We start from the raw sequence: 16,448 nt of genomic DNA on the forward strand, positions 1-16,448 counted from the left end.
GCAATGTGAGGCTGTAACTACTTAACAATATTCCCAGTCACTATTTTGTTAACACCATCCCTTGGTGATGCCATCTTTGGTGACCTTGTCCTGTATGGAAAGTACATATCAGCCTTCATTTCAGCATTGTGAACATGCATTGTCTCCTGTATACAACAATAGAGATCTTGATCTTAACATCTGTCTGTCCATTCAAAGCATAAACTTGAAAGTACTTTTTTTCCCAGTAAAGTCACTGGATTTATACTAATCCATCCACATTCTGAAGACTGACTCTTAATATGAAACTTGACAAACGTTTATGAGACTTTGCTGGAGTTAAGAATACAGACTATGAAGTATCAGGTAGTAATTAATGTACAATTTTATTCCACAGTATTGGTATGTATGCTGGAAAGCACTAACATTATGTTTGGCTCACAGTGGGTGCTTAATAAATGTCATCTTTGTTTTCCTCATGTAAATGACACAATATCTGTATATCCACACCTTCAAAGAGTTATAGTGTAACTTTTAGAACACATGCTGGCTTACCTTCAAGTTAGCAGGTTAGGCCTTTTACTCTGATCAAGCTGAATTTTCTAGCCTATTAATTGTAGAGGTTAAAATATTCTTTGATTGAAGTTTCCATGTTGGATACAACTGAAAAAAAGTTCTTTTTTCTTACCCTATAAACCTACTATTTACAAAGAATTTGATTCAAATCCAAGGGTTAATTTGGATTTAAAACACTAATCAAGTTAAGTACAGAGATAAATTTACATCACAGTGAATGCTAGAAAAAGCCCACTGAAAATGATTGAGTGTCTGTATATATCCAGATGTATGCATCCATATCTAGATTTGTAACTACACCATGAATCAGACATTACTAGCTTACCTTTTATTGTATTTAAAACTATAAATACTAATGTATATAAAGCTATAATTACATTTATATTTATAGTTTTCAATATGCTTTTCATATATTCATAAATATATCTTTGGTAAAATGTCCTCAGTTAGGATATTAAAGCTACCTTCCAGAACAGAACACACACATGCACCCACACACACGCACGCACACACACATACACACACAGCATCAACCCAGGCAATATGCCAAAGTGTAGTCTCTGTGAAAAAGGTTTTGCTTCAGGGCAATAGCAAACTAACTCACCACCTTGCTGCACTGTCCACTCCTCACCACGTTGTTCTTTGCTGTATCCTTAACTTCCCCTCCTACAGTGAGGAAACATTTCTTTGGACTGTTTTATTGCCAATACATTTTTTACTTTGTATCATGAAATGAAACAAGGGACTGGTTTCATTAGAAGGAGAGGTAAACAGAGCATTAATTAAATTTGCTGATGATACTAAATTGGGAGGAACTGTGGACATCTGTGAGGACAAAAGAATCATACAAATGGACTTAAGGAGTTTAGAAATACGAGCAGGAAATAATAAAATGAGATTCAGCTTTAAATAATGCAAGCTAATACATTTGGGAGAAGATAATCAGAAACATGGCTATTCAGTGGATGGTAGATGCCTGGAAAGTGGTGATGGTGAAAGATACCTAGGGGGTGATAATGGGAAAAATTATACACAAACTTACAAGGAAGTAGGCACAATGCCTGAAGGTTTATATAAAATAGAGCATAATATTTTGAACCAGAAAGTGGATAGTGCTATTCTTATGACACTGGTCGGTCTCAGAAGCATCAAATTTGGCTTTAGTTAGTCGAATCCCTCAGTTTTATGAAACAATTTGACATTATTTGTTGAGAGACTGGTTTCTCCCTGTTAAAAATGAGAAAGTATGTTTTGTCTGAAACCTGTATTGGACACAAAGGTCATTGCCCTATTTCTGTCCTATCCTATTCTAGATTATTACAAATATGGTATGTCATACTGGTCTACATATATATCATGCCCCCTGGAAAAACAACAACAACAACAAAACAAACAAAAAACAAAAAACAAAACCCTTACTTTTACTTTTAAGGTAATTTCTTTATATTCTGGATAATATGACTTTATGTTATGTTTAAAGAGACATTTAATCATTGTCTCTTCTAGCAGGTCACTGAATTTTCAATCTGTAAGCTTTGTTTCTCTAAGGATAGAGGCATGGATGAGTGGATAAACAGAAAGCTCGGATAATATTTGTCTCTTCATCCATTTAATCATCCATTATGAATTGAGGCCCTATCATATGCCAGGTATAGTGTGCTAAGCACTGTGGGGATGGGGTGAGCCAGCCATAATTCCTAGACTCAAGGACTCACACTCTAGATAGGGAAACAGATAATGAAACTAGCCATTGTAGTTCCAGGCAATAAGGGCTCTATTAGGAAAAGCAAAGCTGTCACTGGACTATTGTGGAGGTAGGGCCTAATGATGTTCAAGAGATCATGGCGGGATGGTTATGGATTTAAGTTAGAGAATATTCCTTGGAGAAGGTGATTCTTGTGATATTCACAAGAAGATGAATGTGAATTTGGCAGAGGGATAAAAAGGGAGAAAGAAAAGCATGGGAAAGGAACAGGCCATTAGAAAAATTCATGTACTTGGTATTCCTGGAGCATAGAAAGCAGCTTATAAGGATATGAAGCTGAACAGTAGACAGAGGTCATATGCTTATCCTTTTTTATGGGGGTAATTAGTGTGGAATTTTGTTTATCCTTATGAGATCAACGAATCATTGGAGGATTCTAAGAGGGGATAACGCAATCTTATTTGTATTTAAGAGGGATCATTTTGGCAGCATTGAAAAGAGTGGCCTGGGCAGAAATAAGAACAAAGGCAAAGACCTCCTTAGGAGATTTATCTCAAAAGGAAGTATGGAGGCCCAATCAAGGTCACAGAAAGTGAAAGGAAGAACCAGATTCAAGAGATAGTAAGAAAGTAGAGCTCATGAGGCTTGGTGAATGATTCTGTCTGTAATGAGAGAGAAGAATCTAAGATGTCTAACATATTTCTTTCTAGGGCAATGGGGAATATAGATTGTAATGCTGTGGGCTGAGTTAAGAAATAAAATAGGAGGAACATATTTGTTGGGAAAAGTGATGAGTTTAGTTCAAAAAAGTTCAGTTTGAGGAGCCAGAGGAAAATTCAAGAAGGGTTGTTTCTAGACCATGGATCTGAGTGGGGAAAAAAGCAGCTTGAGTAATTATTTGCATATAGGAACTCTGAAGTCATGGAAGGGCTCACTGAAGCTTTAGGTATAATTGAGATCACCCTGAGAAAACCAGTAGCATGAAATGTCAGAGTCAATAATTAAATCCAGAGGAAATGAATGTTTCTTATGCTGTCAAACTCTAGGCCAAACACATGGACTCCAATATTAGACTATGTAATATCAAATACATCGTCAAATGCCTACCTTCAAGACAAAAGGAAGAAAAAAATCTCACTGTTGTCGTGACAATACCATCTGTTAGGTGTGCAACTGTTCTATAGGGAGACTAAAGAGTTAGTCATCCCAAACTGTCAGAAAATGCAAAATATAACAAGAACAACATCATTTTAAAAGAAGAAAGACAACAGTCCAATTTTAATAACATTGGTATATTCAAAGTCTTTACAGAGCTTTTGATAGCAACAGCAGAGTTTAACTTTTTTTTCTGCTAGGAAGTAAATTTGGAGAAAATGAAATCAATATCCAATAGCAAAATCATGTATTCTGTCTTCATTAACTTCAAATTGATAGATCTTGTGTATTGACCATATATTTCTTATTTTAATTATTGGACAGTCCCTATCAACTCAAAAAAATTATCATCCAAATAAAAATTTCCTGAGAGGTACATGGAAAACAAACAATGAATCAAGAGGGTGATATATTCACAGGGAAGTAAACTAATACAAAACAGCACTAACATGGCATTCCAAGTCTGAATTAAAGGAAAAGATGTGGGGCTCAACTTGCTGTGTGGTTATGGGAACTGAGCCTAAGCCTGACCATTCTCAGGCATGTCAATTACAAGTCATAGTTACCATTCAGTTACTTGATTAAAAACAGCAGGCTATTGGAATTGAAACAATGCCTAACGGGATATGACTTCCTCTGATGAAAATGTGTAGAGAATGGATATTTTAGTAGTTGCTGATGGTTAACTTAAATGGAGTATCCAAAAATCGATGAAAATAAAATCACTAAGGAAACCTAACTTCAATTGTTTAGCATAGCTGTGTATTGATAGCAAGAATGGTACCTTATTGAACAATATGATATACTCTTATCAGAAATGAACTTGTTTAAATGTTTAAAAAGTGGATTTACAGACCATGTTATTCTCTGAGCTGCCTTCAACCAACAACTGTTGGTGATTGATCTTTTTATACTATCAACTATATGCATGGGTAGCAATGGTGTGCAACTCTCCAATGAGGATTTAAGCAACGTTGAATATAATTTACCTGATTATACACCATTTACTGAGAATTCATTATGTGTTAGGTACCATATGAGAAGTTGGCTTATACACGAGGGAGCACATCATGTACTTAATGTAATATTTTAAATATTTTTCTTCTATAAGATATACTTACACCCTAGATATAGGACATTATTATCTTCTTAAAAAAGAGTGTGTATTTACATATTGGGTCTCTGGTCTACTATAACCTCAAGAATTCTTCCAGCATTATCATTTCAGAGCTATTTTGGTTTTGCAGAGTTAGGTTTTTTTCTCAAAGTGTCCAGCCCTTGATTTTTTCCATTTTTTTTTTTCTGAACCAAAAATAGGAAGCGACTTGAAACGTATAAAATCAGGCAAAGAGAGATAAAACAAGAAAATAAATGATTATTTTGAACCCAAGAAAAACATCTTTAACTGTATAGCCTACTCATCTATAAGATAACCTCCCAAAGAATTTAGAGGAATCTCTAAGACATGAGTCTTTTAAGGAAATGGGTAAAAAGTTCTAAATATCCTGTACAAAAAAAATGTCATGTTCATTCATATAGACCACTGTAATTATTTCCCCTGGAATCTGTATGTCTCTTTTACCATATATGTGTAGACTAATTGATTAATGCTTAAATTGAGTATACAATTTGAAAGTATAAAAATTCCTTGGAAAATGTCATTTTTTTTTGTATAAACTTTAAAAAAGAACATCATTCTTTAGGAAATCCACAAAGGAGTATAATATTTGGGTTTCATTTATAGCTTCCTGAATTAATTTGGTTTCTTAATTATCATTAATTTTTAAACCCTAGGGAAATACCTACACAAATACAACATATAGATTCTTTTTCTACCAGTAAACAACAAATTATTTCATAAAACAGAGTGACACTGTTGTGAAAGTTGATTATTTTTAATCAATCAGTTCATATTATGTGACAAGAATCAAAACATTTGTACTGAAAAGCTACAAGTCAGTTTTTGAATGCTAGGGCAAAAAAATCTGAAAATCTCTGACTGCCTTATTATTATTATTATTTGCTTCTGCTTTTTGAAAACCTGAAAGCTTTCCAAATGCATGCAATTTTTTTCAAATTTTGTAAACATTTGCTTCCAGGCTAAAACATCCTGCTAACTTTCAGCCAAGATTATTTTTATGGTGTAACTATTAAGTTCTGCATATAGGGCCTTGTAATGGGAAAACTCCCAGTCCTAGAACTCCCACTGTGTAAATGACACCAGTATAGGCTATTTGAGAGTACTGCATCTTGGTAAGTTGAGGTGTTGCATTATTTAAATTCCCCATACACAATAAGAAGCTAATTTCCTAGGGTCTTAATTTTGGCTCTGTTCCTTCCAACTGACTCCAAGGAAAAAGTATGTTAAGAACCTAAACTTTACATTGGGGGTGGAGGTTGGAAATTAGACTCAGGCTGTATCTGGGAAGCGACATTATTTATTCTGATGCATTGTGGATTTTAAAGTGTGGGAATATCCGCTGACTGATTTGACCAGAGCCACATTGCTGTATTTCTTAGATAGCCTCTCTGGTTGTTGAACTGCACGTTTATTCCTACATTAACTTCTGTTATGTTTAAGCTTTCTTTTTGATAATAAGACTGTCATGCATTGCTAGACGTAGATAAACTCTGTTAAATGTCACTAATAAATATGTGAATTAATTAATAACCAGCTCCGTATACAGAGTTTGTGAACATTCAATGCATGCCATAAATTGCAAGGTTTAAGTTTCAAGCATTTTCTTGAGCATGAGTGAGTTTCTCTGGAACAGCAAAGCAGGTATCAGGTACCTATGGCAGAGATGGCAATGTTTTCACTAGTTTGTCTTCTCTTTCTTACAGACCTCACAAGCATGTCCTCTTATCCACATTTGTTTTCTTAATTGCAAAATGCAGCTTTTCCCCCGCCTCTCCACCTTGTCATCTCTGATTTCTTTTGGTTGTCTTTTCCTAGTTTCTCTTTTATACTCTTGCTGGCTGTTTCCTGTTTATTCTTTTTTCATTTTGTCTTCCCCTCGAGCCCTAAATGTGGCTTTCTTACAGACACAGAGGCCCCAGCGTGACTACCCCAAAGAGCCAATTCCAGCTTGGACCCAGCACAACACTGTGCTGTCAGGAAGGTGGCAGTCTTTGTGGCTGCATTAAAACAAAACAGAACAAAACACAAAACACCAAAGCACTAAACTGGTCTTAATTTTAACTCAGAAAAGCCAAGGAGATTCACTGCAAACTTTCATGGAGCTTCTTTAAGATCATCTCCATTGTAAATGCATGCAGATGCCTAACATAAGGCATGAAAAGCAAACACTTAAAAAAAAACAAAAACATAGGTCACTGACCTCAGAAACATTTTTGTTCAGTCCACAAATATTCTCCAGGGAAAAAGAAAAGTGCTTATCTTGTACTCTTGATTTTTTTTTTTTTTTGGAGCATGTAATTTTTATCAGTTTGTTTTGTTTTTGTTACTTTTTTTTACTCACTGCTTATAAAACTAGCAAGCAGAAGTCTCTCTGGAACAAGTAGAATCATAAAAGTTTTCAAGAATCTCGTCACAAACTAAACAGTACAAATTGCACATTCTTCATGGAAGTATCAGCCTTTAGTGCGTGCCTGGATCCAACTATAATAGATTATCCCAAAGTGGGAAAGAATGAACAGTATAAAATTAGCAGAACTGGGAGCAGAGCTTGTCTAGGGAAGGCAATATGATCTGCAGTTTCGGGACCTGGATTCAAAGGCAACGGGAAACAACTATGTAAAGTCTGATTTTTGCAAGTAAGCACTCGGTAGGATCTCAAGAGGCAGACTGGTGCACTGGATCAAATATCAGGAAAATTATATTAACAACTACAATGCTTGCTACTATACTGTACAATGGGTACTGTACAATAGCTGTATTAACATGTCTGTTATTTATATAACACATACATGTGCATATGCAAATGCAACATGTATATGGCAAATATTCATGTATTTATTTACATGCCATGATTTACATTTTTGTTAGATAAGTATATTACTGAGTTGAGTAGGTGTCCAGCCACGCTTTCTCGTGATATTAACACACATATCCAAATAGTCACATAATTAAACAGGTTTCATTTATAATGTCACAGGCTTGTTAATTTCATATTCTCTCAAACTTCTCCTAACAGTAGAGGAATTACCAAAAAAGAAACAGTTAAGGTATAATAATAATTTTAGCCATCCTTTTTCCAAGTTGCTATAATCTACCCAAAGATAACTAATTGTTCAAAGTAAACATTCCACTCAGACCACAAAAGGAATCCATTACACAAACATATAATTCACAGTCATTTTTAGTGGGTTGTAAACAGTTTGGAATGAGCATAAAATGGGACAAAAATCAAAGTGAGCATTTTGAAATGAAAAAGTGTTTGCTACAAAAGGTCAGTCCCTTTGCTTGGCAAACTATGTAGAAAAGCCTGGGAAAATGCTGATCACACAAGCAATGAGGGAATTTTAAAGCCAACAGCCTCCTTGTTTCTTTAAACAGACATCGGAACCTATAACTGGATCCTGTCAAACAAACGACAGCAAAAAAATATAACAGCTGCTAAGAAGTCAAGTTGAGAGATAAAGTTTTTGAGGCTAAGGACCTTCTCAGAAGTAGACTAAAGGTCTTTCTTAAATCTTTAAGCAAGGTTATGGATCCCAGGGTGGCTTTTAGGCACCAAGTCAAGTATGTAACTTTGTGTACCATTCCTGTCATAGTATTTCGTGTTCCAGAAAAAAGACAGAAAGGGCAAACTTCTTGTTGATTAGCATCTGCTGAGGCATTCTGCAAAGTTGCTTATACCTGGAATTATCACATTTGAAAAACATGATTTCATTTTAAAAAAATTGTGGTCAAAAACATATGACATACAATTTCTCTTCCTAATCCTTTTTAAGTGTATAGTTCAGTAATTCTAAGTATATTCACATTGTTGTACAATAAATCTCTAGGTATCATTTTAATGTTTTAAAATAGTTTGGGTGCATATTAACCAGAACCGGGAATCATGAAGGAAGTATGAGTTAAGACATATTCCAAATGAATGCTAATCTGAATTATATTACAAACTTAAAAAAAATTAATGTTATTCCCTTAAAACCAAAAAAATTTTGGATGCATAAAAATATCTTTAGGGTAGAAATATGCTCATTTATCTAGTTAACCCTACTCTTATATAAAATATGTATTTGGCAAAATGCATGTTTGGTATTATTGGGTAGAAACATGATTGGTTCGCCACTTAAGGCATGTCCTTTTAGATCTCACACCAAAGGACTCCCTATAACACATAGTCACAATGTTAAGAAAATAACTTGCAAAATAAGGCAAAATAAAACGTCTCCTGGTCTTATAACGAAGATAAAACCAGATAAATATGTGTTTATCGTTCAAGGTTTATTACATCGTTTTTAAACACACATATTTCCCTGCTTTTTATTATTGTTATGGTTCTTCTGTCTTGTAGGGTCTGTTCTTTTCTCTCACAGTACTTATCACAGTTTATGCTAACATACATAACCGTGTGTGTCTGTTTGCTTAATGTCTATCTCCTCTGTATTATCAGCTGGTAACATGGAAGATGACACAAAGTAGGTACTCAATAGCTATTTGGCTTCGATTGCTTCATTTAACCAATATTTATTGAGTACTTACAAGGTGTCTCGTGCTGTATAAAGCTTCTTTCCAAATAATGGACCTCAACAAAGGATAGTCAATTACGTGCTTTGCATAAAAAGAACTATGAATCAAGGTCTTACTTGTTATACCAGTTTAAAATATATACTTTGTTTACTTCAGGTCTCCTAGGCCCTTGTATCTAAGAGACACAGGTGATCGCATTTTTAAGTAAGCAATTTCTACACATATGACGTCATCATAAACTACACAAAGTGTTCTATAACATAGCGAAAAATGAACTTCTCACTGCTTATATCTACTATATGTCACAATGCCTTCCTCTACATCAAGCTTTCCCAACCCATGGCCCAGGGGTTGGAATACAGCCCAACACAAATTTGTAAGCTTTCTTAAAGCATTATGAGATTTTCTGCATTTTTTAAAGTTCATTAGCTATTGTTAGCGTTAGTGTATGTAACGCTATGTGTAGCCCAAGACAATTCTTCTTCTTCCAATGTGACCCAAGGAAGCCAAAAGATTAGATACCCCTGCTCTACATGCTTGTTTCCTCAAACCTCCAAAATAGTGTCAGATGATCTCATGCTTTTGGTCATTGTACCCAGGATATGAATTAAGAATTAGCGGAACCATGTTTTAATATTTTCACAGAAATTACTTCAAAAAAGAAACATAAGTTGAGTTTTTCATTGGCTAATTATGATTTCTCAGATACATGCTCTACGACTATAAAGGCAAGGCAAGCGGGAAGGAACCACTTGGAAGAGCTTTAAAGACTAACATGCTCCTTAACAGTTTGTCTTCCAAATTTTGCTTGTATTTTCAAGGCTCAGCCGACAATGTCAGAAACCACAGAAATGAAGTTAATCTAGTTATAATAGTTGGTGAGAAGGAGAATGCTCTGGTAGTTTAGAGTAATAAAGAGAACCAAATCAAGATAAGGAAACATACTAAACAAGTTATTAGCTAAATTGGTTCACATTCAGTTTATTGATAGATTTTCTTCTAGGCATGTCCAAAAGTTGCAAAATTTAAAATGTAACTAATAGCACTTTACCAGGGATGAATAAAGAATGCATCTTTTGCCAAGTACTGGGTAGAATTTCCTTGGAGAGACTACAGAAGTGTGAGCAATTTGGCTCTGTTCAATGCAAACAGGTAAGACAAATAACTGACTGACTGACTGGATGGATAAATGAATGAATGAATGAATGAATGAATGAATAGTGAGATCTGCCTTCCTGATAATGTTTCATTTTAAATCATCCATCTAATAAGCATTTTAGAGATATAGCCACAATTTGTAGATTTTTTTAAAGGAGTAAAAAATAATCACAAGAAAAAAAAAAGAGAAGGAAACAAATCTTTTTTATAACCGCCAATGTGCCGATGTAGTGAGTATCAAGACCATTTCCCTAAGACTGTGAGAGTAAACACATAGTTTTCATTAAATGTTCCTTTCCCATAACTGGTCCATCAGCATTTCCCATGACTCTGCAGTTGAGTTTCTTGGCTGGGAGAGTATCTGGCCATTAGAAGGAGGGATCCAGATATGCTGAGTCCCAGCCATGCTGAGAGACTTGGCACCTTTATATGCTACTTCCTAATACCAACCCCAGCATAAAATGTCATCAGAAGCCTGCATAAACATTGGACTTAGATTCACATAAATTATTTCTGTCCTGAAATGCTTTATGCCAGAATTTCATAAAAACAACACTTTGAGTAAATAGAATTGGTGTATAAATATAAGAATATTAATCCAACAAAATGATCATAGAAAATTATAATCAAAAGTACACACTTGTAAATCTTGCAATGATGTGAGAGGTTTATCTTGTGCTTCTTAGTTTTTATTGAATATTTCCATAGGGTTCCTTTAAGCTGATGCTGCCAAAGTGCTTTGAATTATCAGTTGCTTTGTGGAATTGGAAAGTCTTTGAGTTTCATTAAAATGCTTAGGAATTATTTTAATAATCATATGTGTGATTAGCGCCTGTTTAGTGCTGGATCTACAAATTCATTTTAAGAGTAAACACAGGGACAATGAAATATAATGCTAGATGTGATTGCTCCAGTCAGCAAAAACATTGTCTTATTTTATTAAAAATCACCAACAAAATGCCATGAACAAAAGACATGGTTTCTATTTATAGACATTTTCTACTCTACAATATTATAATATCTGCACACCGCAAAGCTGCATCTAGCAGTTTTTCGTTTTGCCTAGGGTGGAGACATAAATCGGGAGGAATGGAGCGCTTCTTTTACACATGCACACATCTTATTATGTGCTTCCCCAACGCCCTATTTGGGTTTTTGGTCTAATAGTGCTCACACTGTCGGGGCTGAGTATTTATAAGTGGATGAAGATTTCCTGAAAGTGATGACAATTTAGTTATTGGAAATAATAACTTTATAATATTCTCAGTGATCCATTTTGTCTTTAAGTACTTACCAAAGAATATTTATTCCTAAAAATGTACTTATAAAATTAAATGAAATTGCAACTTGCAATAAAAACATTTTTCTCTAAACTCCAATTGACTTCATTTCTCACAGACACCTCTCCTCATGTTCATCCTGCAGTTGCTGCTTTCTACTCTCACTGTACTCTCTGCTCTTCTCTCTGATGTGTTGATATGCTTTCCCCAAAGTCATTCTCTTTATCCACATTCCCTACCCACTCTTCCCCTTCTTGTTATTCTCTCATTCCCTACTGATAGGGGAATAATAGGATCCCAAGGCTGTCCTTACAGTATAATTAAAGTATGAATTTCCAGGAGTTAGAAATTGCAGACCATTTTTATTATGCTTTTATAATAAAGCCAGGTAACACAGAGAATTAAAATGGCTTTTTCCTAGCAGATTATTGGGTAAAGATTTTTTCCCCTTGGTTCTATTGTCTTAAGAGACTAGGAGCTGGAAATGGGAATAGGTTCACCAATCCTTTTTCTGAAAACACGTCTATCTTTTACATGATATATATCCCCCTAGATCCTGGGAATATGTTGTAAACTTGTAACAGATGGTGATGAAGCCTCGCATTTTTATACAATACATTTTTTAAGATTCTGCATCTACTATATGTATCTTCCAGGAAAAATGACCTTGAATGAATGAAGTCATAGTTTGAAGGAAAAACACCCCACAGATAGAGTGGAGTAGAAATGATGATTCAGTTGGGTTTTGTTTTGTTCCCTTCAGTAAGATGAAATAATTTCAGAAGAAAAACAGAATGTTGAAATAGAGGAATCAAAGGTCATCTTTTGAGGTGTGTCTTTTAATTGTTCCTGAAAAACCCGTTAGCGTATTCTGTACTGAACAGAGACATGTGGAAGGTGGGATATCACTGTCTGTGATTCAGAATGCTATTTGCTTAACTTGGGTAATGTTGGGGGCTTACCAAAAATTGTTCTGGCACAACGTCTACCAGCATGAATGTTAGGAGGGTTCTAACACTGTGAGTGCTGATATTTTATGAATGTTTTATCACTGGCTTGAAAACAAGAAGTTTGCACTTGAATCAACAGTATGTCAGACAGACAAAATATTAAAAACAAAAAAGAACATTAGTGAGAATTACTAATGTCCCTATTGTAAAAACAAACTGAAGTTAATAAGAAAGTTGATCCTCTTAGCCGATTAACACAAGTCAAGTTTTAATTGCATGGCTTCTCAGACAAATCAGGTGGCACTGCTAACTTGAGTATTGGTTGTGTAGAGGGTGCAGTAATGGGGGGAACTGCTGCACATTCAGTCACCCACCTCTTTTCTCAACAGCTTCAATGCATTGCCTTACAAACCACGGAACTGTGGAATTTTCACGTTCACACACTTTGTGCAGATGAGAGCCAAAAATTTGATCTGCAAAAGAAACAAAGATGAGCTTCATTAAAATCCAAGCTTGCGTTGTTCTTTAATTTGATTCCGTTTCCATATCCATTGCATGCTGAAATCTTCATCTTGCATAAGATTTTTTTTTTTTGCTTTATTTCCATAGTGTCTATGGCAGACATATGAAGACCACAACTCCCTCCTTGATGGAACAGGACCCTCGCCCCAGAGTGAGAAAACTGACGCTCAGGCATCAATTAGGCAGGGATGACTATGTAAGTTATAGTCTCTCTGGGCCTTAATTTTGTGGTCTATAAAGGAAAGACAAAGAATTGAGAAAATTTTTGCAAAATAATTTATCTTAGTGTCTTTGGTATACTGAGTGTTTTAGAAGAAGTTTACCAGTTAATGGTTATGAAAATTACAATGTTATCAGTATATTTAGGACATTCATTCTGCAACTCAATAGTATATAAGGAGGCAAGTTCTAGGAGACTTGCTTCGAAGTGAATTACTTAGCATTTCTCCTGCCTTGAATGCCTTTCCTCTTCTCTAATCTAACTATCACCTTTCCTTTAGGGCTCAGCTCAGATCACACTTTCTTCACTAACTCCTTCCTATCTCAGCTTTGTGTCTCCTGTGACATAGGTTCTTTGGAATACCAGACCCTCAGGCTGTTAATAGATGATTCAGGAAAAAGGGCCTGCGAACAAAATGGTTTCACATCATTAGGTTCTGCAAAGTTAGACAGGTTTAACATGCATTTATTTTTAGAGCCCATGATATGCCAATGTGTGCTGTGAATCCCCATGAGGGGTGAAGGATGCATTTTCCCCCAAACTTATTTGAGCAACATCCTTTGATTTCAGAGAGCATGTCTCCAGACTAATGTTTCCGAGAATACCCACTGTGAAATCCTAGCCTAGCCCTCTCATTTGGAACATGATTGATGCTACCTTGCATTGTGTATTTACATTTATAATATATGGAATAGATTCTCTCAAAGCAGATTCTGAGTGTCTGAATCATCTATGTCTTCACCAGTGCTTGCACAGACTCTGGCCTGCAGTATTTAAAGATAGATGTTTGTTTTTTATAATTGTGGTAAAACACATATAACATAGAATTGATCATTTCCACCATTTTTAAATGTACCACTCAGTGACATTAAGTACATTCACAATGTTGTGCAACCCTCACCACCATCAATTTCTGGGTTTTGCTATTGAGATAATATCTGTTTATTACTGATAATGAAACAAATATTTAGTGGGTCCAAGGGCTTCCCATTTCACTCAGAATGAAATCAAAGTCCCTACTGTGACTTATAAGGTATTACATAATCTAACCTCCACTAATTAATGGATTTCATTTGGGTCTTTCCTCCCCGTCTTCAAATTTGTAATAGCCCCACATTGCTGTTTCTCATGGCTGCCAAGCACTCTTCTGCTGCAGGGACTTTGCATTTTCTTCTTCATGGAACTCCATTGCCTTAGGTCTCTGATCAAATGGTATCTTTTATTGCAGCCTTTCCTACCAGCCTTTAAAAAAATGGCTCCACTCCATGCCATTCTCTATGCCACTTTCCCAGCCTTACATTTCTTAGAGCACATATCTCCACTTGACATATGAGACTGATATGTTTTCTGCTTAGCTGTTTCCCTTGCTTAGAATGCAAAACCCAGGAGAGTAGGCGTCATATCTCAACCATTTATTATTGGATCCTGAGTACCTAGACAGTGTTTGGCACATACTAGAAGTTCAATAAACATTTGTAGAATGAGGGACTGCAAGACATCATCTTAACCATCAGTGGAGGTAGTCAATACATTTTTTAAAGTATATGTAAAATTAGATAGAATAATAATGCAGCATAAAATAATGTTCAGTGATATATATTGTTATAAGGGGATACTCAAAATGGAGTGTAGAGAGAATTCAATGCATCATAATTTTCATTTATTTCTTAGGAAAACATAATGGTTTGAATTGGTGACAACCCAACATGGAGGGAACAATTAAAGCTAAAACACTATTAATAATATACTCCAGGCCGGGCATGGTGACTCACACCTGTAATCCCAGCACTTTGGGAGGCCGAGGTGGGCGGATCATGAGGTCAAGAGATTTAGACCATCTTGGCCAACATGGTGAAACCCCGTTTCTATTAAAAATACAAAAATTAGCTGGGCACGGTGGCGCTTTCCTGTAGTCCCAGCTACTCAGGAGGCTGAGGCAGGAGAATTGCTTCAACCCGGAGGGAGACGTTGCAGTGAGCTGGGATCGCGCCACTGCACTCCAGCCTGGCAACAGAGTGAGACTCCGTCTCAAAACAACAACAACAACAACAAAACAACAACAACAACAACAACAACAACAAACAAAAACAAAACTCCAATATGGAAGTGTGCATTTTTATCCAAGTAACAGAAAGAAGCTCAAAACACATGGACATAGTATAGAGAAGTGGGAAATAGTAATGGGCATTTGCTTTGAAAATTTTGGTCAAGTAACAATGACTTGTTCAAAACACTGTGTAACCACTCCAAGAAAGAATGACATAAAATATTATCTAGGAAACAGTAACCCAGTAGATCAGATCAAATGATTTACATTGTCTGGAGATTACAGTCAGGAAGAAGAATTGCTATAAAGTAAAAAACCCATTAATGGATTTTATTACTCAAATCAATTTCACAAATATTATCTTCTATCTTCACAGCAATGAGGTAGGCATATTGAGTTGTAAAAACAATATCGAGAAGTTTGTAATATTATAGGGGGCTAATAAAAGTATTCAAAGAATATACAAAAAAAAGAATATAGCAGGTGTCATAAAAGGTACTGAATGCTAAGAAAAATGTCCTTTAGTATGAGGTCTTTTTGTGTCATTTAGCGTAGACGTGGTGTGCAGTGTGTGTATGTTTGTATAACAGAGGGTGGGAGAGAGAGAGTTTGTGTTTGGAGAAATTGTTTTGTTTTAGACAGGTGGATATGAGAAGATACAGACAACAGCATTCCAGGGGATTTACTCTTTTATTCATTTAGTTATTTGCAAAAGAACATCTTGAGTGGCTATACTGTATTTAGAGCTAGGAAAGGCTCTGGTAATATAACAACCAAGACTCATTCCCTATTTTCTAAAACTTTGCCCAGTAGAGGCAGTATATAAGTAAACAGGTAAGAACATTTTATCATGAGAAAACTGCTATAACTGGGGAAACACAGAGGCAATGTGGGAGCATGTGGTGGGGCAACAGACCAGCCTTGAGTGCTTCCCTTCTCTGAATAACTGAATCCTCAAAGATAAGGAAAGACAAGTAAAAGAGGGAACAAAGAGCATTTTGGGGAATGAAAGGAAGGAAACAAATGCATGAATGATGGGAAGAATGATAGGAAGACTGGGGTATGCTGAGGAATACATTCACTCTTAGAGAAATCTTGATGTATTAAGTTATAAAAGAGATGGAGGTTATGTTATAAAGCATCTTAAATTTTGCCAGGTAAGTTAAATTATTTGAGAGTGTGCAGATACCATTG

General features: G+C 35.6%; 1 protein-coding gene and 1 long non-coding RNA gene across 2 annotated transcripts in view; one reads left to right on the forward strand and one right to left on the reverse strand.

Moving 5' to 3' along the window:
• The window catches only part of ARHGAP15 (Rho GTPase activating protein 15), a 639,510-nt gene that overhangs the window by 236,898 nt on the left and 386,164 nt on the right, over positions 1-16,448 (reverse strand). The window contains exon 10 of the mRNA XM_003822828.5: positions 12,840-12,938. Coding sequence (XP_003822876.1) covers positions 12,840-12,938 — 99 coding nt within the window. The remainder of the gene's footprint in view (positions 1-12,839; positions 12,939-16,448) is intronic.
• LOC117979348 (uncharacterized) overlaps positions 1-16,448 on the forward strand; it is a 277,618-nt gene that overhangs the window by 39,943 nt on the left and 221,227 nt on the right. The gene's annotated exons all lie outside the window — the stretch shown is intronic.

This window comes from Pan paniscus, chromosome 13 (genome assembly GCF_029289425.2).
Source record: "Pan paniscus chromosome 13, NHGRI_mPanPan1-v2.0_pri, whole genome shotgun sequence".
In the NCBI taxonomy this organism is placed as follows: Eukaryota; Metazoa; Chordata; class Mammalia; order Primates; family Hominidae; genus Pan; species Pan paniscus.